Below are 26,663 nucleotides of genomic sequence, written 5' to 3' on the forward strand. Positions count from 1 at the left end.
GACAGCAGCTAATGTGTTTATACTTAAAAATTAAAATTAAACAATTTGGCACCGGAAACATGCATAAACAGATGACTGATATGGAACTGCCATGGCAGCAAAAGAAAAATTGTATATGGTAGTTGAAACACAAACGGTACCTGGTGAGCATAGATTCTTCAGTAAATAGACAGTTAATGACTCATTTAACCATTTTAATGGTGCTACAGCCAACAGCTTTACTTGAGCACTCCTGCAGGTATATTAATAAAATAACCTGATATTCTGGCCCATGCAGTGTCTTGAATGATCTATAATGTTGTGCTGGTATTCTGTGCAGAGGGGATATTCCAGTATGGCCATTAAAGTCATAAAGTACTTTATCTAAAAGGCAACAAGCATGGAAATCATTAAAATGGGTTAAATTCATTGCAAAATATGCCAATTTGTACATGAAGCAAATTTTATTTATAAAAAATTCCAAGTATTCAATAATTTATAACAATTTTTAGAAAATAAATATTCAAATGCATTTAAAAAAAAAAAACAAAAATAGTATTTTGGTCATAATTGTCTTAATTAAAATACAACACGTTTTCATTCAACGTTTTTCTTTAGTGAAGACATAGGTGTCCCATTCACAGATTTCTTTAGGGCTCTGCTTAAAGGTTTAACTGGAGACTTAACAGAGGCTTTTATATTGGCAAGAAGTCCTTTCTTGATTTTAGGTCGGGCAGAAACATCAGGGCAAAGTTTTTTAGATTCAAGTTCCTCCTGAAGCTGCGACACCAGAGTCTGTAGTACGGAGGTGGAATTTTGCAAGCTCTCGATTTCCTCCTCCTGCAAGACACACCCACCAGGAGCAAATGAATCAAAGGAGGCACACTTACCAAAATGTTTTTCCAAATCTTCATTACAGTAGGTTAAAAGGACAACTATACTCCAAGTGAAGTACCAGAAAGACAATAAATCTGAAGATGTAGGCCTAACCAGAATATTTAATACATTTTAAAGGCCTCATACAGTAGATTTACAACATTGTAATTGTGATGCGACTTTATTACATCATCACTTACATTTCCTCACGTTTCTGCAGATTAAATTACTTAAGTAGGACAAATTCAATACTTAAGTAGGACAAATTCAATAGGAAGAATTACTGCCTGCATCACAGCACATCACATTGTAGAAAACTAGTCTTCTGACATACCCAAATTCAGGGGTAAAGAGGCAATTGTTGTTGTTTTCTATAAATACATTAGGCCATTCTAATATCTTTAATAGAAAACAAACATTTTAAAACCTACAATAAAGTTATGAATACCACCAAAATTAAAAAGTACATTACCTGGTCAGCAACTTTTCTTTTAAGCATCTCTATCTCGCATAGCTTTTCCAATGTGCTCTCCTCTGCCTCTTTCAGTGCTTTGCTTAGGTCTTCAGCCTTTCCCTTCATAGATTGAACTAACTAAAAAAAAAAAGTTACCGATTAGACGCATTATGTTAAACATTACAAAGTGGAGAAAAAAAAAAACTGAACAGTTTGTAATTAAAAACAGACTTTACATTTTGAAGATGCTCTCTAAAGGTTTATAATGGCACATTAAAAAGTATTAATATTTATCGTTTTGATAATTGGCTCATGGACATGAAAGGCATGTGCACAAATTTCTACCTGCGAGTTCTGTTCAATGAGCCTTTTGTACTGGATATTTTCTTCCAACAACTCTCTACATCTCTGGGACTGCAGGTTCATCTCATTAGAGCTTGCTTCTGTAGGGTTCAGATTGTTCTCATTCAATGGAATCTGATTCACACTCAACTTATGCTCCATTTCAGCAATTTTCTTCCTTAGTTCCTACACAAGATAATACATAAAGACTGTTAGTTGGAGAAGGTTAACAGTTTAACCACACAGATACATGAGCCATTGCTAATGTATTAAAAAAAAAATCAAAATCACCTTTATTTGTACAGTCTGGGTATTTTGGCTAAGTTATGTATTGTACTTGGTTATTATAGTGTTGCCATCAGCAACCACTGCCAAGCAGCACAGGCTTTAGCATCTTCAGCTTTCCTCTGCCCCCGCTAAAAAAAAATACCCAAATGTCGCACATTGTCACATAACTAACCCTTCATACCCACAGCAAAATACTTTACAAAGTGTCCCTTTGACAGAAAAGTCTTAAGCTTCATGTAAATCAGACAGCCCCGACTGCATTGATTCAAAAAGAATTGCTTCTGCATAAAATGAAGAATTGAAATGAAGAAGGTTAGATTGCTTAGTAGTCTACTTGTTTGAAGACGTGGATGGGAATAAACCACTCCATCAACAACACTTGTAATCTAAATTGGTGCTGGCTATGGATCTTTGAATACTTACCACCTTTTCTCATCATCATCTGGAACCCCAATCCTATTCATTTCTTAAATACATCTGGAGATCCAGTATATGTGAGCTGTATGCGGTTTAAAGATCTGACAGGCATACAGTAGTCCAGTCTACATGAAGATTTGTTTTAAATTTTTTATTGTAATCTCACAATTATATCCTCACTATTAAAGCAATACAACATTGCTTTATTCTGCTTGAAATGTCTTAGTCTGGATAAAGTACGCAGCATCCAAAATTGTAATATACATCTAGCTAGCAGCATTCAACAACATTCAACTGAAAGTATATCTTTCAGAAAAAAAGGCCATTGACCTACATGGCTTACAATATATATTTAAGCTCAGTTTCTCCTATTATATACACAAACACCATAAACACTTGAGTGTAATATTCTCCTGAGGAACGTCCCCCAAAAATAAATAAATAAATAAATAAATATTTCATGCCACACACTTCATGCATGCCATTACTTTTACAGTATGCAGGATAAAGTTCTCTTCTGCTAAGAATGTGCTAACCTCAACTTTCTCTTGTTCTGCTAGGAACTCATCCACAGGAACATATTCATCCTCTATTTGTTCCAGGGCACGCTGGTAAGCATGCTGCTTAATTGCGTCTTTATACATATCAAAGGTACTTTCCAACTTTTCCTCATAGCTTTCCTTTAACTCTTCAAGACGATTGCTAAAGGAGAGAAGCATGTAATATTAATGCATGGACAGGTTATATTGGAATGTTCAGCACATTACTAATGCACACTATAAATTACAGTACACAAGGGGATTAAAAAAGCTTAAAACAGATGCATCTTTCACAAAAAATTACAGGTCTTTTAAAGACAATCAAGTCAACTATTGAAATGTGAATGCTTGGTCATTGCTTGGTAGGAATCGGAAATGTATTAGGATGCAACAGTAACAGAGTGAATACTCCAAAGAATGTTGAAGGAAAAACTTCCTGGTAGTTATACTGTACAATATATCCACTCTATTGAACTGGTTAGGAAAATTTTTAGGTCTGCACAGTTTCTGGCTCAAGGTTTTCTATTTCAGAGAGTAATGTGCATACTTAGATCAACATTGTGCTGCAAGTGTACAAACAAGTATGTATCTAAATGATTAAATGAAATCACATCTTCATGAAATGAAAAATGTGCCTATAGTGAGAAAGTTAGTGCCCTCAGACTGAATAACTTGGGGCAAGATGTCCAAATTCCTAAAAAAAAGTTAACCTTACCAACTTAAGACAATGTAAATACCATTAACCCTCAATATTTTTTCAGTCAGGCAAAGCAGAATTGCAAGAGCAGAGTGGGATAATCTATGATATGATAAAAATAAACTCAAAAGTATATCTTTAGATGAAACTCCAAAGTTAGGTGTACCACGTGCAACAGAAAGATCCAGTCTGAAACAAAAACCTACATTTGACTATATGCCATTGTTCCCAGGTTCATGTAGTCACAATGTAAACATCTCTCAGCACAACTTGCTTACTCTAAAGTTGTTAATCTTTGTGGGATATAAGAAAGCAAACATCGGTTGTGCAATGCTGAACTGTTCCTTAAGCATCAACAATGTAAGAAATAGGGCTCCATGAAGTGGATTATTAGACTGGGAGAAGAGCATGTTAATTTAAAGACTAAGTCTATGAATCAAATTCATTTTTCAAGCAAACCACTAATGAACATGTTCTACAAAAAAATACTGTCAAGATCATGAGTTGTACTTCTTGAAGATTTATTGAATTAATGAAAAGAAGTGTAATAGATTTAGAACTTGCACTCTCTCTCTATAGGCACTTTCATTGTGTGCTTTTATTGTGCAATAGATTAAGTGAGCTTGTCATTCCTAAACATAAAATCTTTAAGATGAAGAAAAAAAAATTTAAATCTTGCCACCTATTTTCCTGAAACTAGAAAAGACCTACAATGCGCACATAAGGTTCTTGATACTACATCCAACTTTTGCAAGTTCCCTTGTATCATTTGCTACAGGAGACACTCATGCCATCCTATGCCCCGCCCTTACAAAGTGGGGGGGTTAACAAAACAAAAAAACACACTACAAACTTGAACAGACAAACCATTTTAAAATTATGTCAAAGACTTGATCACTACCCTCACCTCCAGGTCTCTTCGGTTTCTATTAATTGCTGTAGCATTGCTTCACCCATTTCCTTGCGAACTTCAATTTCCTGTACCAGATTCCGACGTCTTTCGGCGAGAAGCTTCTCTTTAAGGCTCTCAATAATACTTACCAACTCCTAAGTAAAATACAAATAACTAATCAAACAGTGCTCTACTTCTCCATTCCAAATAGGCTTATCAAACCTGTCATTTTACATATTAAATGTATGAAAAACTGTTGGTAGATGTGGAAAATATAGGAAATTGAAAACCTTTTAGTATGCAACATAACATTAAAATTTGTATTCTGAAATTGGTTACGGTAATAAGTCAGACTTTCAAACGCAGATGGAAGATCCCCTTTACCCCTTTATTCACACTTCTGAGCAAATCATGCAATTTCCATCCAAAGGATTTTATGCAAGAAATCGTAATGCTTAAAAATGATTATCGATTTAGGTGATGTAAACTGTAATTGCCAGTAATATTTTACAGATTGCTAGACTTTTGGGTTTTTGGGGGTGGGGAAGAGAAACAAAAATAATTTACTCTTAGGCATTCAAAAGACACCAGTTATTTTATTTACAAGTACGCTTATGTCTAGACTATCCAGAACTTCATACTTAATGGTTTTGAAATTGTTGACAAACTTCTGCATTCAAGTCTGATGCAGGGATTATATTACACACACTACCCGGTATGGCAATACAAATGTCTTCAATTAAACACTGTCAAGAACCGGAATTATAGATTGCCATCCTTTACGATTAAAATATATCGCAGTAACCTCCAGTTAGATGAAAAATATTTATTCTATCACATACCATACACCTATGGCACAAGGTGCTCAAAGAATTGTGATATGCAATTGCTTCTGCAACATCTACCTGTAAAAAAGTCTCAAATGGCCATGCATGTCATGTTCAAGTTATATACTATATCTTCTATTGATATTTACAGTATGGCACTGTCAGTTGCATCTCCAAGCCTTTTCAAGTATGTCAGCATAGCTTTTTTATATTTGCAAAGTTTTGATTTTTCAACTAATTTGGTACATTACATCGTTACCATCATAATCCACACCATGAATGGTTTTATATGAAACCAAAACATGGATTTGAACATATATATATATAAAAAAGGTTCTTCATTGAATTTCAAAATATTAATTTTAAAAACTGGATAGTTTTATTTAACAAAAATAACACCACACACCTTTATAAACAAATCTGGTCAGTGCGTCTGACTGGGATTTGGGTGAAAGGTGAAAAATTCAAATGTCTAGGCAGAGTTAATGGAGAGATATACCCTGTACTCTCTCATATGTGCCCCTAACCACAGCTCTAAGAGAACTAGCTGGTTATGGAAAGTAAAGGCCGAATTTAAAAAAAAAAAAAAAAAAACATCCAAATTTGCAACTACCATGCTTACCAAAAAGACAACAGAATTAACTGCAATCAAAAATGTGCACAACAAGTTACAACTTTCTTCAGTTTTAAGGCAACTGGCAATCTGAATGCCAGCTAGGATATACAACCAAGTTTGACAGACAGACATCATGTGAACACTCCCATCACCTTCCTATACCCTTTAAATAAGATCATATGAATTCCTACACATTCCAAACCACACAGATTAAGCTAGCAATACTAATTGACCTGGAACAAACAAGCATGTCTTGGTTCCTGCCTTTGTGTCCGATGCTGGTGGACAAGGCTATGGCTATTTGAGACTCAGATAGTTTTGTTTATACAATGTAGTAACTAAAATGTGCTTAGGTTGAACCAATAACAGCCAATTGAGCCCATTAATGCAGGGTCATTAAGCACACAGACCAAAGAGCTGAAGATTTGTGCGATACTTAAGCATTAACAATTGCTTGAGATTCTATGCTAGAGTGCCTTTTGATAATGGTTACCTTCATATTAAGCACTACAGTGGCTTTTTGTACCTGTACCCCATTTCCAAAATACTCATACTCGGGCAAAAACAAAGCACAGAAGCAATAGTTCACAGGATAAAAATTTGTGGAGGTGGGGTAATTGTACTACCTCTTGGGGAAGGAGAGACATTTCTTCATCATCTGATTCATCAAGAAGTTCTTCTTCTGATATATCAAGATCCTCTTCTTTTGATGGAGCCGTTTTGAGCAACATTTTACCATCTTTGCCAACCAATCTTGGAGCTAAACTCTCCAACGATTTTGGTGGCATTATCTGCACAACCTACCAAACAGATTGAGGATGTTGTTCATTGATTGAGGATATAAAACTTATCTTGTGTTTATTAAAATGGTTGTAACTTTTGCATACCTGCTTTGCTACAGCCGAAAACTTCATCACATGTAGGGTTTCGTCATAGGTAGAGGCACATTGATTTATATTGACAATCATACAGGCCCGGCCTTTGCCACAGAAGATGCCCTGAAAAAGACGTGTCAGCTTGCTCTCGCGAAATGGGACATAGTTATTCTTCATCCTTTAAAAGCAGGGAAGCAAGGGGGAGGTTAAGGGGAAGGTGGAGGATTGGGACAAACATCCACAACAAAATGAAAATTAAACTACTCTTAAAACTGAAATACACAAAAAGTGTAAGGTACATATTGCTTACATAAAGCTAGAAAGTGTCTGCTTAACAAAAGCATAAAAATGCAATATTGAAGGGGAAAAAAAAAAAAAAAAACACACACCACACACACACATCACTCACTTGGAATTCTGATTCTGTCGCAAAACAGATATGCATTTTCCCAAAATTAACAGAGAATTATTTATGTTTCCAGCCTCCTTCAGTCTTTCCCCAAAAGTTTTGGTTTTGTTGCACCTCTCTGACCCCGCCAAATCACACAATGATAATCTGTTAAAAAAAAAAAAAAAAAATTAAAAATTAAAAACCCTCACAAGCTGCTAGATCAAAAATCAAAACAATGAACTTTTAAAGCCACTTACTCTGACATTTTCTGGACGTCTGTTCCACTAATCTGAAGCAGCTTGATTGAAAATATGCTGTGACTAAGGGAGGGAGAGAGAAAGAGGGGGAGGAAAAAAAAAAAAGTGGTGAAGGGTTTCATAGATAGATAGATAGATAGAGCACACACACAAACTACCTTCATATGAGCACACAACACAGACTTTTTTTTTTTTTTTAAAATAGATCAATATATTTTCTTTACTTTATAGGGCATCCAATCAGTGTGACAAACAAAAAATGGGCTCAGAAACCCCAGCTATTCAACCTATACTTATGTAAAAGCAACCCTAACACCTAACCTGAAAATAAATACAACACTGAGGCGGAGATAGATTTTCATGAAGCTCAGATTTCTCGTTTAAACATCTGTGCCTAGAGGAGAGAAATATAAAATTTAATTGAATGTTCGAGAGGTTCATATATAACCAGCTTTTCCAGTTTTGATGGTGGTCCAGTGTGTAAATCAGGACCAAAAGTATAGGCTACCTTAAAACCAAGGATAAATAAAAACTACTGTAGGAGGCACAGTGCACCAAAACTGGAATTTCCCAATCAAATTAGAGAAGCCACATCAGTTTCAGCATTTAAATCAACACCCAAGACTTCAATACAGCAATGGTCTTGCCAAGGTTGTTTCATATTGCTTTTCAATTAGATTTTTTTCTTCTTGGTAAAACCCTTTAAAAACCATCTAACCAAATGAAATTGTCATACATATGAATTTTTTTTTTTTTTTTTTAATTCCAAAAAAACCACATACACATTTTATATATACATGAGCACATTCTGCACCCCTTCAACCCAAACCCCTAAAGATGTTTCTTCATTGCGAGTTTCAGCATTGTTTATGCTTTTGTTGCATTTTTTTCATACTATTTTGGAAATCATAGCATACTGGTCTCATGAGTGGAAATGCATTTAATAAAAATGAATTTAGTGACAGATCTGAGACTTATTTCATTCCATGAACAAAGAGAGAAGATGTAGCAAATAAAATAAATAGCAGGGCAAAAAATCTTGTCCACTTAACAGTTGTGGGATTAGACCAGAAGTCGTCTTGTAACAGTAAATATTATATAAATATACTGGCTGCTAATTCTAAGTGGATTGTTAGACATCAAGATGAGGTGAACTTTAAGACATGCATACTATTATGGAGATGCAGAAAAAAAAATAAAATAAAAAAACCTTATGCGATTACAATAATGGGACACAGAGTAGCATACGACCCATGTGTGTTACGCAAGGTAAACATCATGCAGTCTACTGTTGAAGTCTAAGAACAAATTACTATGGAGTAAAGGTATACTAAACCATTTTGTTCACAGTTGCACCTTTGGCTCAAGGAAAACATGAATGTGAGCTTTCAGATAAGCAGGCAGCAAGACGTGTTAGCAAATATTAAAAGGTTGTTAATTACATTGAATGTGTGAACCTTTTGTAGTCCAAGGAAATTTAATCGAATTACAATAGAAAATAACAGATTTCAATAATAAAAAATGGCATACAAGTTTATCCAGCAAGTCTTGTGAATTTAAGTTTTCAGCCACCTTGATTTCTCTCTTCCAAGTCTGAAAGTTGCTAGCAAGACATCATTGTTTGATATCAGCATTTATAAACTAGAGAAAGATCAAAAAGTCCTACAACAAAATTGTTAGTTTCTGGAGGTTTCAACCTGGATTGTAGACTGTAACTTAAATTTAAGCACAAATAGCTGAACATCATAAACCTGATAAGAGTGGCTTTGTTACATTTTTTTTTTTTAATAAAAAAATAAAAAAATAAACACACCACTATAGCCACTTTCACCCACCAAGACTGAAAGGGCAAGCAACTAGACAACCTTAAGTTTTTTAGGAACAAATAAGCAAGATAGCTATGGATTATACTCTTCACTAAGCAATGACTTAACTGGCATGCCTGTACTTGCTTGGTTTGCTAGGTCTTTTTGAGCTGCACTATAAATACTGTTAAATAAGACTAGCAAGTATTGTACTGCACTTTCTAATCAGTCAATATTAAACCACGATGCAGTAAAAATACTCCAAGTTTGAATGACCTAATCTGTGCAATAAAGCTATTATGAAGGGGGAGGAAACAAAAAAAAACCAAAAAAAAAAAAAAATCAAGGTGAAGGGTGAGGGGCGCACATAGACAGTATTATAGCCATAAATAGTCCGTCTACCCCCAAGCTCCAAAAAGGGAGAGAGAAGGGGAGGGTAAAAAAAAAAAAAAAGGTACCTTCTACTTGATGCTTGATTCATCTTTGTGGTTGCCGCACTTCGGTGCTTGTTGCCAATTTTCAAAATTTTACAAGCCTCCTCTGAAGAATGAACATTGATCCACTTTAAATCTTCCAAAATAAATAAAATGGTTGGTGTCAGCAAGTCAGATGGACTACTACTATGGCTCCTATCCATGGTTCCTTGCCTAAATAAAAAGGACTTGTTTTGGCCTTGTAATAAACAGGGTCAAAAATGGAATAGGAAAAGTGCACTTTAGCAAATAAAACATTCTGAAATCATTCAGGAGAAGTTCACTTGTTCATTAATTTATAGTACAAACAAATTGTGTGGTTTACAGTACTCTCAAAATGGTTGGAAGGAGGGACTGGCATTTTGAATTGTAATGCACCTTTATACTGTTTTCTGTAGCTGCTGAATAAAGTACCAGCACAATCAAATTCCTGGCATCAATCTACATGTCTAATATATACTATGGCTACAAATATTCCAAGATATAACCAACGTCCCAGACCTTCTAATTACCCAATTACTATAAATGAATAGCCCAGTATATTGGGAACAATGCAAAAAGATCTAGATATAATTTTAAAGATGACCCTTGTCCTACTAATCCAGCATTGACTAAATACTCCCAAGGTGATTATGGTTTTCAAAAGTTTTCATACTTGGGGCTACTTCAAAAAGGATGAAAAAAGAACCAATACAGAAACACATATTGGGCACGAGCCCATCTCAGTTCCAAGCACGAACAAATGTAAAAATGCAAAGTTTTCAGTAAGTGGTTTTACCTTTAATATATGAATTGCCAGAATGGTCTTCACACACCCTTAAATTAGCTCGTTTTTGAGTTTTAGAGGTTGGCAATGGCTCCAACAAGTCAAAAACACATTCATTATAGATCTCATAGAAGCTAATCCACACAGAAAAGTGTAATGCTTCAATATCAGAGTTTGATACAGTAGATTCTGCATAGTTGAGGAAAACAAAAAAAAAATAAATAAAATTACATCCTCTGAACCTTCAACTTAAAACAACAAAACTAAAAGAAAGGTCATTACCGGTCTGATCATATGACACAGATGAAAAAGATAAACTCGTATGGGAGGATTTAGCCATATTCTTGAAAACTGTAGTACTGGTGCTACGCGTCACCATACGGTCACCATCCTATCAATTTTAAAAACATGTTATTGAAAGGTTCTTAAAGAATTGTGCCAAAAAGAACACTGAAGTAACAAGACTTTGAAAAGCAAGAAGAACAAAACCACGTCAGTTTAGATTTTGGTTATTGTTATGCAAGTTGACCAGAGTTCTGCTAAAAGCATACCTCTTTCAATAGTGAAAAAACAAAACTCTTTAGAGACTTCTCCTTGTTTATTTGATCACCATCCAAGTATTGTACATCAGTGCTTAGATAAGGCTTCAAATCCATTTGTGTGTATTGTCTACCTTTAATGTAATTAAAGATTACATCAATAGATCGAGGGAGAATGCCAGCATCTTTCACAGAACCTGGAGGGGTGGAAGAAAAATGTTTAACATAACTAAAAGCTTAGAGACAAAGTCACTATTAATCTATAGATCAGAGAACTTGTCAAGATGTCAGATATATCAATTAGGGGTTGCCAGTTCAATCTACACTAATGTCTTCGTTTAGGTCATTGAGCAAGTCACTCAGCCTTTCAATATTCTTACTATCAAGAGGTGGTTAGGGGAGATGGGGAGTAAAAACCATCACATCACACATTAAAACCATAAAAACTTGTACTGCAACAAGACACCTTGTTAAAGTGTTCACTATTTTAAAAAAGTAGTAATAATTTTAACATGTACTGTATATACAGAATTAACTGGACTTTCCTTAACCTTGACAGTCTGGCCCTCAACACCAAAAAGGAAGGAAATTTTACTCCAAACATAGTATTCTAACTGATTAAGAAGATTTATGTCATCTAGAACAAAGGCTTATATTTTGTTATACTAGGTCATGCAATCATTCTGTTCTGTGCCTGTAATTTAAGCATAGATTTAACTATTTTAAAAGGTTTAAGTTTCAACTGTAAAGTAGAACAGGATACATCCCACTGTGGAATCACACAAAAGTGCGACTGTACATATGAAAAAGCTGCTTCCCAAGTGCTTTTAAGTTAAATGTTAAGTCTGCCAAGTTTGTACTGTACAGTACCTTGAATTGTGTGAGTCTTTCCAGCATTCGTAACTCCGTATGTAAATACCAGTGCATTCTTTCCTTCTAAGAAACTGTTTACAAGGTCTTGCACTGTGCCTTCAAAAAATTGAATCTGACTTGTTTCTGGTCCAAAGATCTGGAAAATATACAATACAAATCTATTACCTTTATACAATAAATATCCATTTAAATCTGACCTCTACAGTGTTTCTTCAAATGAAAGCAGGCTTTTCAAGTAAGTCGTATTAACCAGTGAAGACTTTGGTTAACTCATACTTTCTATTAAGGGGCCAGATATTGTAAAAATAGTCAACCATTTCACATTTTGTTCTCCTAAAGCCCCTCCCTTCCCCTTTTTACACCAACTTTGCCAAATCTTTCATTCCTGCTACTCCTACCCAATCATCCATTTCAGCCCAATGATTTCAACACCTTAAGGTGGGATGTTGACAGTTTGAATTGCAGACTGATCACCTGATATCTGGAATAAGTGGCACATGTAGTTGGAGTTTCTCATGGACATTTTGATACGGTTTTCTGGTGTTCACGTAGTGTCCCCCATGCAAGTCTACCATATCAGGAATTTTAGTATCTCCATTCTTCATAACAACCAATATTACAAATGGCAGTTGTCACAAAAACAATGCTGGAAATGGATACCAAAAAAAGTGGGTTTGAACTTAATAAATTCATTAAGGAGCAAAGGAAACGGTCACAACTGCAGCTGATAGTATCAACTATGAGAAGGTTTGTAACACACACATGCATGCTGCTAGAGGGAAATCACTGCCACATCTACATTGGTGGACACTGAAAAACTTGTCAAGCTGGCAACATCTGCCCGTTTAACTGGATAAAAAGAACACAAAAGCACTTAAACAACAATGATGGATGGATTAAAAGGCAGAAGTCTACGTGACCATCATCATCATCATCAAGCCCTTCCGTGAGAATCTTAAATCCAAAGAGGACTGTTTCATTTATGTTAGGTAGAATGCCCAGAGGGGACTGGGCAGTCTCATGGTCTGGAATCCCTACAGATTTTATTTTTTCTCCAGCCGTCTGGAGTTTTGTTTTTTTTTTGTCCCCCATGGCCATTGAACCTTACTCTTATTCGATGTTAATGTTGATTTATTTTGTTTTATAATTGTCTTTCATTTTTCTATTCTTTAATATGTAAAGCACTTTGAGCTACTGTTTGTATGAAAATGTGCTATATAAATAAATGTTGTTGTTAAACTCTGGTCTCAAATGTTTCCTAGGGCAACTTAGGCAAGAATTACAAGGTGGGATATTTAGAAGTTTGGCCCCTTTTTTATAAGCAGAAAAAGGAACCATGTTGGCTTATATTTAATGTTTGTTCAGTGTTTTTTATTTTTGTTTTGTTTTTATATATATAAAACAAGTATTTGTATGCTGTTTATTGAAAAATGTCCTACCATGTGGAAAAAATGTAATTAATACCTTTACTGATTTATTAATTTTGCTCAAACTGTAGTTCATCACTGGAAATCCAGAAATAATTCTGGTACCCTTGCTTGGATGCTTAATCTTTCAGTCAATTGTATAATCACAAGCATATCAAGGAGAATAAGGATTTTTTCCTTGCAGGAGCATCAGATACACTTGCAGGCATTTTCTCATTTTTATAGGTTTATAATTAAAATTGAACAGAGTATTTGGTTGTAGTGCAGTAACTACATTTCAGACAATTCCTGTATCATGGGGTCAATGATACACTGGGGAGAGCTTTGCATGTTAAGTAAACCTCTCTAATATGACATGCCACAATCAATATAAGGTGCTTTTTACACTTTATACACACATCGGTGGACAGATCAGAGGGGCTATTAATATGATAAAATTTAGCAGGCTCAGCTTAAGCCTGAGTCATTCAGAACATTGCAGCTATTGTACAGTGTTAATCTAAATATCAGAACATTTTGTATCTGACAAGTACTTATTTTTGAAATCTCAATTTACAGATCTCACACTACACTTCTGTACTAGACTGTGCTATATGTCGCTTGACCCAAAGCCATAAATTGAAACAGTTGTTTTCTGGTACCTCAACTTCTATTGCATGCTTTTTTTCTTGCTTCCGCCTGATAAACATTTAAAAAAATTCATTATACATACACACACTACACTCCTCAACCACCACCCCCAACACACACACTTTAACCCATTCATTACCATAGGAATTATGTTTGTTTAAAAACTTGCATGCAACTTTTTTTTTTTCTGTAAAAGCTTTAACTGCGACGCCGTTTTAATAAGAAAAATATGAACTCTTATCCATGTTAACAGCCAAACCGTGTTCAATGTTAAAATGACATTTTGGCACCCCTCTCCATGGTGCCATATCCTCAAACATTTTCTAGTCATTAACACACAAAAAAAAACCCTGCCTCACACCCTCCTTTAACCATACTTTCCCTGCAAAGCTTTGCTGCAACATACTCAAGATTTATACTTTATAGAGGCCAAGGGAAGTGGAGTAGTAATCCTACATATGAAGTTAATGCATGGTCACATAAACGGAATATTTCACCTTCTGCTTTAGATCTTAACTTGATTGGTAGGCATTTTATTTGTTCTCGAGATGAACCCTACTATTCCCAAACATGTTATTTATTTGTGTTTAATAGTGTAACTTGGGCCAAAGGTTAGTAATCTCTAGAAATTTATTCCAAACTGCCTTCTTATATATTTGGATAAAAAGGAAATACAAATATTAGCTCAATATTCTCACAAGGACATGAAATTATCTCTTCAATACAAGTGAAACAGTATTTCAGTTTTAAGTTGCATTAGCTTAATTCTTAAAATCTTAGCAATTCATTTCCCTTTGACTGAAATTTTTATGCAAAGCACAAATTCATTTGACCCCCTCAGATATACTAGAAGTATTTTAGCAATAATGGGCATATCTTTTTGTTCTTCCAGTTTTGTCAGTTTTATTCACCTTTGATGATTAGGGTCCAAACATCGGATTTAAAAGGAGTTAAAAAAAAAACCACCTCTTTATGGATCCAAGAGTTTTTGAACCTTAATAAAAATGTAGTGGTTAATGAGCTATCTAGAAGTTGAATTTGAAATAAGATTGTCTCCTACCATCTTTTGAGATCTTAATTTCTTACATTGCACAAAATTCTGTGCACCCTATACACAATCCCAGGAACAAATACAGCATTTGGATACACATAGCTCGCTCTGTCTCAACAGCCCCCCCCACCCCACCATTTTCACCAAGTGTTACATATTTGGTATAAGAAGTCCATCCTTGCACATGTTATGCAGCATGGCATACCCAAGACAAATTACTGCTGTTTTCAGGAATAGCTAGAAACAAGGAGGAGAAAGAAACAAACTTCTTTTGTTAAAACATTAAAAAGTATAAACATCAGAAGTATAAAATATTTAAAAAATGTGACTGAAGTAAATTTAGACAGACTGGTATTGATAAATTTAAAAAAAAAAAAAAACACACTAGCTGTGATAATGTTAAACATGTTAACACTACAGCCAAAAACACACTGTGTAAAGAAATAGCAAAGATATACTTTAAATAGCAAGCAAATACTGTAGATAAATCCTGTATAGGATATTAATGCTAGTAATGAAAAGTTTCAATTTTTGTAAGCTAAATTATCACAACAGATTCTGCCACAAGCCAAGTCTACTATAAAAGAAAAGCTTTTCCAATACCTTTGAAAATGAAAATTTGTGAACAGACTGTCCAATTCCTCTTTCACTGTTTTTCATTGAGGCAGATTCTTTCGGTGCTATCAAAATAGCTACCTCACCATTTTCAAATGTGACACATCCCTAAAAATATTTGGGGAAGAAATGGGACGGGAACAAAAAAAAAAAAAAAATTAGCCTGAAAAAGTGTCAAACTGTAAAATTAAAACCTTTCAAAATGTGCACCTACATGCAGTTTAAATGGGTAGGTTTTACCCATGCATGCTAGAGGTTAAATATTGCTACCATGTTAGTGTTCAAAATTTCTTATTTACTTTAACAGGAGTTGTACGCGGCAAGTACAAAATTCATAACAAATCTTAAGGAATTGTGTCGGGGTCTCCATTACTGTTAATTTACTATTACTTTTGAGTTATGCTGCATATAGTTTCCTTCATAATTTGTAGTAGATTTGCCAGTTTACCCCCTGAATTATGACAACACACCTAAAATGTTTTAAAAGTGAGAATATGGAAGACCTGTTAACAGCCTTAGATGTGCACCACAGTTCATCTCCGTGGCCATTTAATTATACACTGATCTTTATTACGTTTGTACTGTATATGCATAGGCCACACACACACACACAGAGAAATAAAAGAATGCTATTATGACAATGACACATGACAAACAAAACCTTAGATAATCAGTCTATTGGGTAATGCAGACTTCATAGGCTAAGAGTAAAACTAAAAATTGCACAAACTGCTTAACAGTAGGAACCATTCACAAGTTAACTAGATGAAGCAAATACCATTAGTTGAGGAATACTTTAGGATCTTGGTTAAAAACCCCTGGTGTTGCAATACAAGCCTAGACTGAAGGAAGTTTGACATAAGTTAAAACATTTACCATAAACATTTGCTAGTACAGGTTGAGAATCCCTAATCTTAAATGCCTGGGATGAAAAGTATTTCAAATATTGTCAGATTTTGTAATATCTGCATACTTGCATCTTCCTGAAACACCCATCCTCAGTTGCTGCAGTGCGTGTACTTTAGACTGCTGGGGTTTCAAGTAAGATGGCAAAGGACAATGCTGTGAGAAAATAAAAAAGCTGAAATAGCTGGTATCTATTCAGGGCCTCGATAGCATGAGGTAACTGAAGGTAAAAGATTAACTTGTATATTGTATTCAGTGCAGCAATAGAACAGACAGACACAGATGTAGGCCACTGCAGTTATTTGGCTCCACATGTTCAAGAAGTGCTTCTGTATGCTACAATAGATCTTTGTCATTTTGACCACTGCATCACCGCATGGCAAAAAAGGAGCAAACAGAGTTTAGATAAGCACTGTGGTATACGTAGATACTGCACGTTAAAAGCAGTGTAGCTATATTCTGGCATGGTATGTCTGCATTCCCAATTAGTCTGTTATGTTCACTTTAATTATTAATTTAGATGTGCAGTCATAAGGTTGATGTTATGCTTTTCAGCCTTGCACCAATATACAGTAGGTAGGTACATTTACTACTTCAGGCATTTGGAGTTCTGAAATCTGAATCTCCTTTGACTTCATCATCATTTCTCTTAAGAGCAGTTCTTTTCTCCTCCTTTTGACTGGGTGTGACACGTAGTTTACTTTGAATGCATATCTTACAATTCATATTTTGATAAACACTGCTGCCTATTTGTTTTTGAAACTTACATCGACAATTATACTATTATCATAACCGATCACGCCCAATGCCTGTGACCATATCTAATCACTTTTACAACTAGTCCACTGTTGTCTTCAAATGCCAATGTATAACCTGATGTTACAGAAACGTTTTTGCCTTGCAACGGGAGAGGTTTACTTTTAACATGTGCAATGTGCCTCACAGGGGTCTTTATGTGTCCTAATCATGAACTTGCTCCCTGAAAGATCAAGTTAACCAGATCACCATTACTCTTTGCAGTTCAAAATCAATGCATCTGCTTTGATCTCTGCCTTCATGAGGTATGGGAATGGTTTACAAATGTGACACACTGTGCACTCCATTTGTCCCCACACAGTTATAAGCAAAACTCACTAATGGTTGTCTCCAGAAATATGTAGTACATGTCAGGTTCAGCAAGACCAGGTCAGGTGTGGAACTTTCCACTTGTGGCATCAAGTTGACACTGAAGGTTCTGGATTTTGGAGATTTCAGAGTTGGGAACTTTAACTAAAATGAATACTGGTTGAGCATCGTTGATGTTCAAGTATTTTGTTTGGGATCACCTAAAAATGCACCCAAAATGAAAGTAATTGTGCCAGTCATACAAGAGTAAAGAATATTTTACAAAGGTTGGGAGCATGCACTGATCGCATGTTGCCTCACTCACCACCCGATAGACCACCTGGATTGGAACCAGAGTGCAGCGTGTGACACCTCAGCACCACACTGGGACAGTGGAAGGTTTTTTGTTTTTTTTAAAATGGTGGCTAGAGTGCCAATCCTGCTACCAACCCCCAGATTTTCCCTGTAAATTTTAGGACCTTCTTGTAGAGCTGGATGCAGGTTTACAAAAAGGGCTGTAAGAATAATACAAAGTTTAAAACCATCAACCTATTCTTTTCAATGAGCATAAATGTTACCTGGTCTTCATTGTTGGCAAGCTCCTCCTTGGAAAAGGGCCTCACTCTCAGGTAAACCTTTAATTGTTGCTGTTGCTGGGCATCACTAGTGGTAACAGGATCAAGCTTGTTAGTACCCAAAAGGTTTTTAGAAAGAAAGAAAAAGGCACAGAGTTTTAGATAAGCAAAGTACTTTGGGTTTTAGCAGTATCAGACAAGAATGAACCAGCCCCAAAAAGATTGCCACTCCTATGATAATTTGATATAGAATGTTTTCCACTTAATTTTGGAGCATAAGAGCCTATATTTGAGAATTAACCCAAAATTCAGACATCTTCGCTCTAAAATAAAACAGCCAGATAGCAAGCAACTTTAGACAGGAAATTCCACTCAAACTCCCCAATGTGAAATTAAGCCAAGGCTCAAGCCCCATCCAAGTATCAGTCCTACCAGCTCTAAAAATGACAACTAATGACAAAACCGAGTTCCAAGCCACTAATATATACTGCTCACAGGTTGGCAACAAACTTCCCATCCTTATCTCCAGCACTGCTCCAGAAGGTCCTTGTACTTTGCATACTTCCGCTCAAGTTACGCCTCCACGCAATCCTACCAGGGCAAAGTAAGTTCTAGAATTACAATAAGATGTTCAGTCCTAGATGCATGTTGGCAAGTAACAAGCCCCTCTCTCATAATCCTGCTACTCTTCTACAGCCCAATATTACAGAGCAGAATTGAAGCCTTCAACATCACGGCCATCAGTAATGTAGTGCATATCCATGATCCTTTCAGGCTCATCTTAAGGTACAAACAGACATACAGCTAGACTCCAACCAGTTTTTTTTTTTTCCCCTTTCCACACCCAAAGATGTAACAGTATGTAGTCTTAGTTGGATTACTGTACATTTTTAATTATGTTACTAATCTGAGTCTTATGTCCATTAAAATAGATTTAATTTGCAAAGCTTCCACCCTTGTGTAAATGCAACTTAGACTGTTTAACTGCAGTGTGGTTATCTCAAGTGCATTAGAAAATGAATGGGTAGAATAGTCCTGGTTTAAAAAAAAAAATGTATAGAATATTTTATTTAGAGATGTTTTAGTCTAGTCAAACAGACATGTGAAATGTTTCCTATTTAAGATGTGCTACTACACACACACACACACACACACACACACACACACACACCCCCCCACCCATCCATTCATTGACAGACTACCTAATTCTGGAACATGTATCTACATGTTTGCATTAGGTCAGATTATCTTTATTTGAAGAAGAAAAAAAATTAAACTAACTACCACAGTATGGCAGAGGACATGTAGCTTTATTTCTCTGTACCACCTGATGAACATGGCTTTCTGAGCTCTCTAAAAAAAGTTTTACTTGTATTTCGGAAAGGATGAGTTGCTAGTTCATCACGTTTAATAAAGAAAAATCATTTCTTGGCAAAAATGGAAATTGACGGTCTTATAAATAATCCTGATCTCTTGGCATTAAAAGAAGCAAAGAACTTAAGTGATAAAGAACTCTGACAAACTTTAAAAAAAAAAACCCACATTAACCATGTTAGAACTGCTCTCTCTCCCTCAAAGGAACACTGAAAGAGTTCAACCTCTTAATACTGCAAAATGCTGAAACATTATTGATGCTTGTCTCTTTAAGTCCCTAACTTACTGTAATGTACTCCTAACAGGACTACCTAAGAGAGAAAGTACATTGCGATTAGATCAGAATGCAGCAATAAGAATCTTAACCAGAAAAAGGAAATTTAAGCACATTTCAGTTTTAGCAATGTTACCCATTTCCTTTAGAATTGACTCGGTTACTAATGATATATAATCTAAAATAATGCTCCTTCCTATCTTTTGGAGTGCCTATCCCCCCCAGAATCCAAGTCATAAATTCAGATCTTCTAATAGTGTTGTGCTTATTATTTTAAGAGCTAAGTATAAGTGGCGAGATGGCCTTTTGCGGGTTATGCATCAAAAATCTGGAATACTTTACTAAGAGACAAACCAAATTAATACAGTGGAACATTGGAGGGGAGGGAAAAAAAACCCTAAATTCTAAAAAAACCCTTTCTAATGTAGCTTTTTCAAACTGCAATTTTAGTTCTAACAAATTATAAATACACAGAAACACATTCCATATGGAACTGCAATCATTATCCTCTACTTTTCAGTTTTTCTGTGGTTGGCCTCTAACTTAATTGTAAGGGCTATACCTTTTTTATAATTTTTTTTTTAAAAAGAGGTACACTTTGTCAATGTTGTTTGTAGTGCTGGGAGGTATATCGAAAACAGTTGCTTATTTTTGTTATGATATGGAGTTCTCTTTTACCGCAACACCTGTTAAAATAGCCTAAACAATGTTCAGAACATGGCACAGCGGGAAACTGTTTAAGGGGGGACCTTTTTCACTGCTGCACCGCTAAACGCGCTTGAGTAGGGTACATGTGTTAGTGGAGGTATTGTGCGGTGAAAATGGACAGAGAATATTCCAAAACTGTAGCAGATGATAAAGTTGAACACAATGGCACAGAAGAACTTTTGCCGAAAAAAAGGAGCCGTGTCTTTTGTCTGGGGATACTTTGGTTTTAAAAGGTCAGACATGGAACATTATTTTCAAATGTGCGAGTACTGTTTCTATAGTATTGGATAATACTGCAAGCCCAGGAGCATTTGTTTTATTTTTTATTCCCAATACTGTGGAATGTACCTGGGTACTGTGTAATAGTGCGACGATGCCTGTCCCCTACAGACTCCCTCTTCCCACATGGGAGTCTGTTGAACCAACACCGTCGATAGTTGACCGAGACGAGCTGAGAAATCTCATTGAAGCCAGAGGCTGGTGGAAAGTGCTCAAGTGCTTTTATTAAAAACAGTCAAAAGTAAAACCAAATGTGTCAATTATGCAGTGATCAAAAAAAAAAAAACAGTGCCCAAATAAATGGCAAATCCATTAAACCAGTGAAATGTAGGGATAAAATCCATAATAAATAAATCTGTTAAAATAGAGGTTAAAATGCAGTCTCTCTCCTCACTCGACCGCAGCCCACCACCTTCCGACTCCCCTCCTCACCAATCACTGGCATTGCCGGCAGAGCATCTGCAGCACAAACTCCTTTTTGCCAACCCCCATCTTGGCTGCTGCCACACTACGCAGCCAGATCATTCAAGGTCGGCACACCTCCTGTCTTCCTTTGCGCTCACTCAGTCGCTCTTCGGATCCATTAGGAGGTCTTACATTTCGCTCGCCCCAGTCTATAGTCAGTGAGGTGAGCCAGCCACTAAAGCACTTTGGCCTGCGCTCCCTCAGAGCCCCAGCACATGCTGCCTTCTCCTTCCTGGTGTCTGGATCGTCTCCCATGACTCCTTTTCCCTTCTTTAACCTCCCTCTGTTCTCTTTTCTTTTTCCTTCCCCCTATCCTGCTGGCCCATAAATATATGTCCCTGTGGGCGCAGCACCTTAATCACTCACTGCAGGAAGCCAATGAAGCAATTGAGAACAATCACACCCGCACGTGCGACTCACCCCAATCATCTCATCAACTCCCGTGGTCGTGTAATCGCACCCACGGAGACAGACATGGCAAACTGGATTTAAAAACTGGCCATGTTTTTGTTTTGAAGCCGCGAACCCGCTATACCACAAACAGCATTATGAATGCAAGTTGCAGTTTTATTTTTTATGTATATAGCTTAGCTTGAAACAAAGTCCATATTAACACAATTTGTCTTAATGATGGTGCACTTGGTAAAGATATCACCAAGTTGCACTTGTGTTATTTTATTTTTATTTGGTGAATACTGTGTAACGTACCTGGGCTTGAAGCCTTGAAGTAATAGTATTACTAGAAGTTGCACTATTTTATTGTTATTATTTATTAGTTTAAATATTATACAGTTTAATGATGGTAAAGTTGTTTAAAAAGTCACTTTAATGTGTCAGTGGACAGAGATTGTTAACATTAACAGAAAGTGTAGTTGGTTTACAAAAAATATTTACTATTTATTCCTTTTCTAAGACATGTTCAGTGCAATACAACTTCTGACAAGCACCTCTGGATATTTTACCAAGTCTAAATGCCTCTTTGGATGGTTGAAAATATGTTGTCAAAATTATAGATTAAGTTGTTTGCAAACTTTGTTCAATAAAAAGGTTCTATATTTTGACTGCAACTGTCAGGCAATGTGATTACTTCTCTTCATTAGTGCTACCCCCTTGAAAACTATCACTTTATGGGGCCATGCAAACCTGTATTAATACTTGTATGCACATTAACATTTTTTTTTGTACAATGTACAATACTCATGACAGTGGAATAGGTCAATTTTAGCCAGTCTACTGCAGTAATTGCTGTGGAAAATGTGGTTAACATCCACTCATGCAGGGGGAAAAAAAAATACAGTCAAACACCATCAAACCGTTATATTTTGAAAAATACCGTGATATAGAATTTTGGTCATACCGCCCAGCACTAGTTTGAGCTACATCCTTTTTATTCTGTGCTATAGAAATAGACGTTGCAGCTGGTTTCACTGTGAGCAGAACACAAGCTCATACAAACAGCTTTATGGTTTTTACAAAGAAAGTAACCAGTAACAGATACTGAAGTCTGTAGACAATAAAACCTAACGTTCATCTCAAATCTCTTGTGGGTTTTCTTGTAGCATTTTAATTCTCCAAAGCAGCACAAAAAAGCCCTTCTAAGCTCCACGCTTTGAATGCCAACCATGAGTCAAACATTTGCAGCTGAAACGGCGAGACAAGAAGAATACCTAACACGCCATTCAAAATGCATTTACAGGTAATTAAATATTATATAACCGATATTGAATCTATTTACGCATAAAGAAATCGCTAACAGAGATTAAAACGGCAAAAACAATTCAAAAACGCTTTAAGACAGATACCAAGCCAGCCCATTTCGGATCTCGCCTTCATCCAATTAGCATTCACCATTTTTGCAAATTAAACAAAAATTCAGAGAAAAATCTAAATTTAAAATTTTTTAAAAATTAAAATAATTGCAATTAAATGTATAATTTACACAGAAATATGAGTTAATGTGTCGTAGGAAAAACCTTTTTATCTTCAGTTTGCAGATCTTTTAATAGTCAACTTATCGCCTAGAAGCCAAATCAACTACATAAGAAAAGCAAAGGGGAAAAACGTTTAAAATGTCAGAGACTCGCGGTACCGGCCACGTCAAGTTCAGCCTCCTGTGCTTAAATACAGGACATCACCATGTGTCCGCTCAAACAGCGAGCAGTAATGCTTCTCAAGTCCGAAACTCATCGCGTAGAAGAGAAACAAATAAAGAAGGACGCCGTCATTGCCCCGGCTTATTTATTATGTCACCCACTCGATCACCACCACAGCACCCAGACTCGTTACCTCGGCGACCACGTTGGAAGAGATGGTGGACAGTTCGGCGAGTCCCCCTGGCTTGTGCAGCTCTCCCACGTGCAGTTCGTGCGGCGTTGACTCCATTGCGTCCGTGTCTGGGTGTGCGAGGACCGAACTCTCGTCGCTGAAGTCCATCTTTGCGGCCGCCCGCCTACTGGGGTTTACAAGTAACACCCTCAGCCTAACGAGCGCATCACCTGCACGTGCGGTAACTGCGCGCGCCCTACTGGCGGCGCGCCGCCTTGCTGGAAGAAGTAAATAATGTGGGGATTACTGACGGGGATTAGCTGGGAATGGCTAATTAATGCGGTAGGCATCGTCTGCAGCGTTCTGTGTTCAGATTCGAAAGTCTCGCAGAATTAACGCTTTGACATATTCGAGACTGATTTATCTCTGTGCCATCTAGGATTATGGTTGGTCCACTTGCTAGCATCCTGGGTTTGAGTTCATTGTCGCTAGGCTGGGGCGCATATGAACCCAAAAACAATTGCAATTGTTTAGAGTCGCAACTGTATTATGAAGAAATATCTCGGACCAAACTAAATAAATATCTAAAAAACAAAAGTACTGTAAAATGTGTCAATCAATAAATAATAACACAGAATGTGAGAGTAAATGCCGCTTAATTCTTTATTTATTCAATCAACTGATTCTTTTATTTCTGTGAATCCCACACGCAACATGAAACAAGCCCTGAAATGAAAACTGTCACTTGCACTCATCAGGAGGCGGGCTGTAGCGACTACTGTTTTTTTGATTGGTGAATTATGCGCGTGGCATCCTGGGACTCATGCATACTCAAAGAGTGACTGTACTTCGAGTGCAAGTTTTTTATTCATTGACACATTGTAGCTTTACAATACATATAACAAAATACACACAATACAAATTATACAGAGAATAACAATGCCAGGAGAATGACATACATAAATAAATCATGCATATATGTATTAAATACATTTATATTTGTATAGCAATTTAAATACTTTAATTGACTTATAATTTTTAATATTTTTGAATTTTTTTTTTGGTGGCCCCTCTGGCCAGCTTTGACCCCAACAGCCCATGCAATGACTGCGGGGAAATGCAGTTCTAATTACTAGTAGCATTGCTACAAAATATATCCATCCATCCATCCTCTTCCGCTTATCCGAGGTCGGGTCGCGGGGCAGCAGCTTGAGCAGAGATGCCCAGACTTCCCTCTCCCTGGCCACTTCTTCTAGCTCTTCCGGGAGAATCACGAGGCGTTCCCAGGCCAGCCGGGAGACATAGTCCCTCCAGCGTGTCTTGGGTCTTCCCCGGGTCCTCCTCCCGGTTGGACGTGCTCGGAACACCTCACCAGGGAAGCGTCCAGGAGGCATCCAGATCAGCCACCTCATCTGACTCCATCTGGCAGCAGCTCTACTCTGAGCCCCTCCCGGATGACTGAGCTTCTCACCCTATCTTTAAGGGAAAGCCCAGACACCCTGCGGAGGAAACTCATTTCAGCGATTGTATTCGCGATCTCGTTCTTTCGGTCACCACAGAATAGACTTTTCGGTGCCCCTGAAATGAAGGGATTGTGTTAAAAAAATGCTTTAGTTGCCTCACATTTTTATGCAATCTTGTTGTTCAACCCACTGAATTAAAGCTGAAAGTCTGCACTTCAACTGCATCTGAGTTGTTTCATTTAAAATTCATTGTAATGTACAGAACCAAAATTAGAAAAAAGTTGTCTCTGTCCAAATATTTAGGGACCTAACTGTATGTATATATATATATATATATATATATATATATATATATATATATATATATATATATATATATATATATATATATATATATATATGAGGAAGTGTCCACATCGTTTTCCAATCAACTGTGTATTTTGATGCCCACTTGAATTGCACAGCAGGTTTTTGGAATTAGTAGATCCTTAATAAACTCGTTGTTAAATGACTTTCCACTATACAAATGCCATTTACAGAAATTGCTCCAAGGACTTCATGGGATGGGCGTCTATTTTTTAAACATATACTGTATCTCTCATAAAGCGTGTGCATACCATCAGAGATTGAATCTGCGACAGAGGTATACTCTTTAATGAATCGGTAAAGTTCTTTTGAAGCAATAATTATGTATATGTAAAAAATAGACCTTTTTCATTTATGAGCTGACTTAATAAAAGAATGATATTTATATATCTATTATCAATAAATGAACTTTTCCTTCTGTGGGTTATGTTTTAATTATTCCAAAACAGACAACAGTTTGGAGAGAAGTTGTGTTTGTATATAAGGGACCATGAACGCAACACTTGGAAATGGAACTTTGCTAACTTAATTGGAATTTCCCCTACTGCATAGGGACATTGTAATGTAAAGTTAAGACCACCAACGTTTTAAAAAATAAAATTTGGTATTATGCTTCCAGCCGCTGCACGTCGAGTCCACCATCACAATATTTGTTTTTAAATTACATTTTTTTTTTTGTGTAATCCATTTTTCCAAATAAAATTTAGTTTAAGGGTACAAGAGAAGTGTGGAATTTCTAGTTCTGAAAATATATAGGAAACACAAGATAATCGTTCGCTTTTGAAAATAAGGCTCTTTCTTGAACGGTCGGGTCTCTAGCCACCTATGAGTTCATTTTCTTCTTATATTGGAGTCAACAGCTGGATTAAGAAATAGCACACTTGTTTCACTTCGAGTGCTAGAGAAAGTTTACCGTATTTATTGTGCACTTTGGTTACTTGAATTAAAGAAACTCTGAATTCACTATAAGGAGTTTGCACCTGGAACAGAAATGTGGCACTTGATGACCAAGGATTTATGTCGAGGATATGCGATTCACCAGTCAAAACGCAGTACTTTCTAGAATGTGTCCTCCCAAGTTTGAACGTTATCATATTTCCTGATCCAAAAAAGAGGACACAAAAACAAAAAAAGGCCGCGTGATGTTTCTCCCATGGTAAACCTTTGCTTGGGGTTGACGGAGCAGGTGTCACAATGATACCACTGAATTCAGTGTGCCTCCTAGTTTGGCGCAGGCGCACTAAGTTCTGATTGT

At 36.4% G+C, this 26,663-nt stretch overlaps 1 protein-coding gene across 1 annotated transcript; it reads right to left on the reverse strand.

The window, feature by feature from the left end:
- Positions 1-517: 517 nt before the first annotated feature.
- On the reverse strand, positions 518-23,839 carry zgc:56231 (uncharacterized protein LOC406257 homolog). Its single transcript, XM_039754523.1, has 17 exons — positions 23,601-23,839; positions 18,218-18,322; positions 15,618-15,737; positions 11,904-12,042; positions 11,046-11,230; positions 10,777-10,885; positions 10,507-10,683; positions 9,714-9,825; positions 7,451-7,513; positions 7,212-7,358; positions 6,815-6,980; positions 6,554-6,727; positions 4,500-4,639; positions 2,893-3,058; positions 1,655-1,837; positions 1,328-1,447; positions 518-819 (listed from the first exon to the last, which is right to left on the reverse strand). The coding sequence occupies exons 1-17, from the start codon at positions 23,745-23,747 to the stop codon at positions 577-579; spliced, it is 2,496 nt and encodes an 831-aa protein (XP_039610457.1). The 5' UTR covers positions 23,748-23,839; the 3' UTR covers positions 518-576.
- Positions 23,840-26,663: the final 2,824 nt, after the last annotated feature.

This window comes from Polypterus senegalus, chromosome 5, assembly GCF_016835505.1.
Source record: "Polypterus senegalus isolate Bchr_013 chromosome 5, ASM1683550v1, whole genome shotgun sequence".
NCBI lineage: Eukaryota > Metazoa > Chordata > Cladistia > Polypteriformes > Polypteridae > Polypterus > Polypterus senegalus.

Bases quoted from the DNA above. Each gene is read 5' to 3' on its own strand.
- zgc:56231 (XM_039754523.1), bottom strand. From the start codon at position 23,747: ATGGACTTCAGCGACGAGAGTTCGGTCCTCGCACACCCAGACACGGAC. The intron at 15,738-18,217 runs GTAACATTTATG...AAATATTTTTAG, and splicing joins TTGCCAACAATGAAGACCAG to GGATGTGTCACATTTGAAAA. The intron at 9,826-10,506 runs GTAAAACCACTT...TTATTTTGGAAG, and splicing joins TGGCAATTCATATATTAAAG to ATTTAAAGTGGATCAATGTT.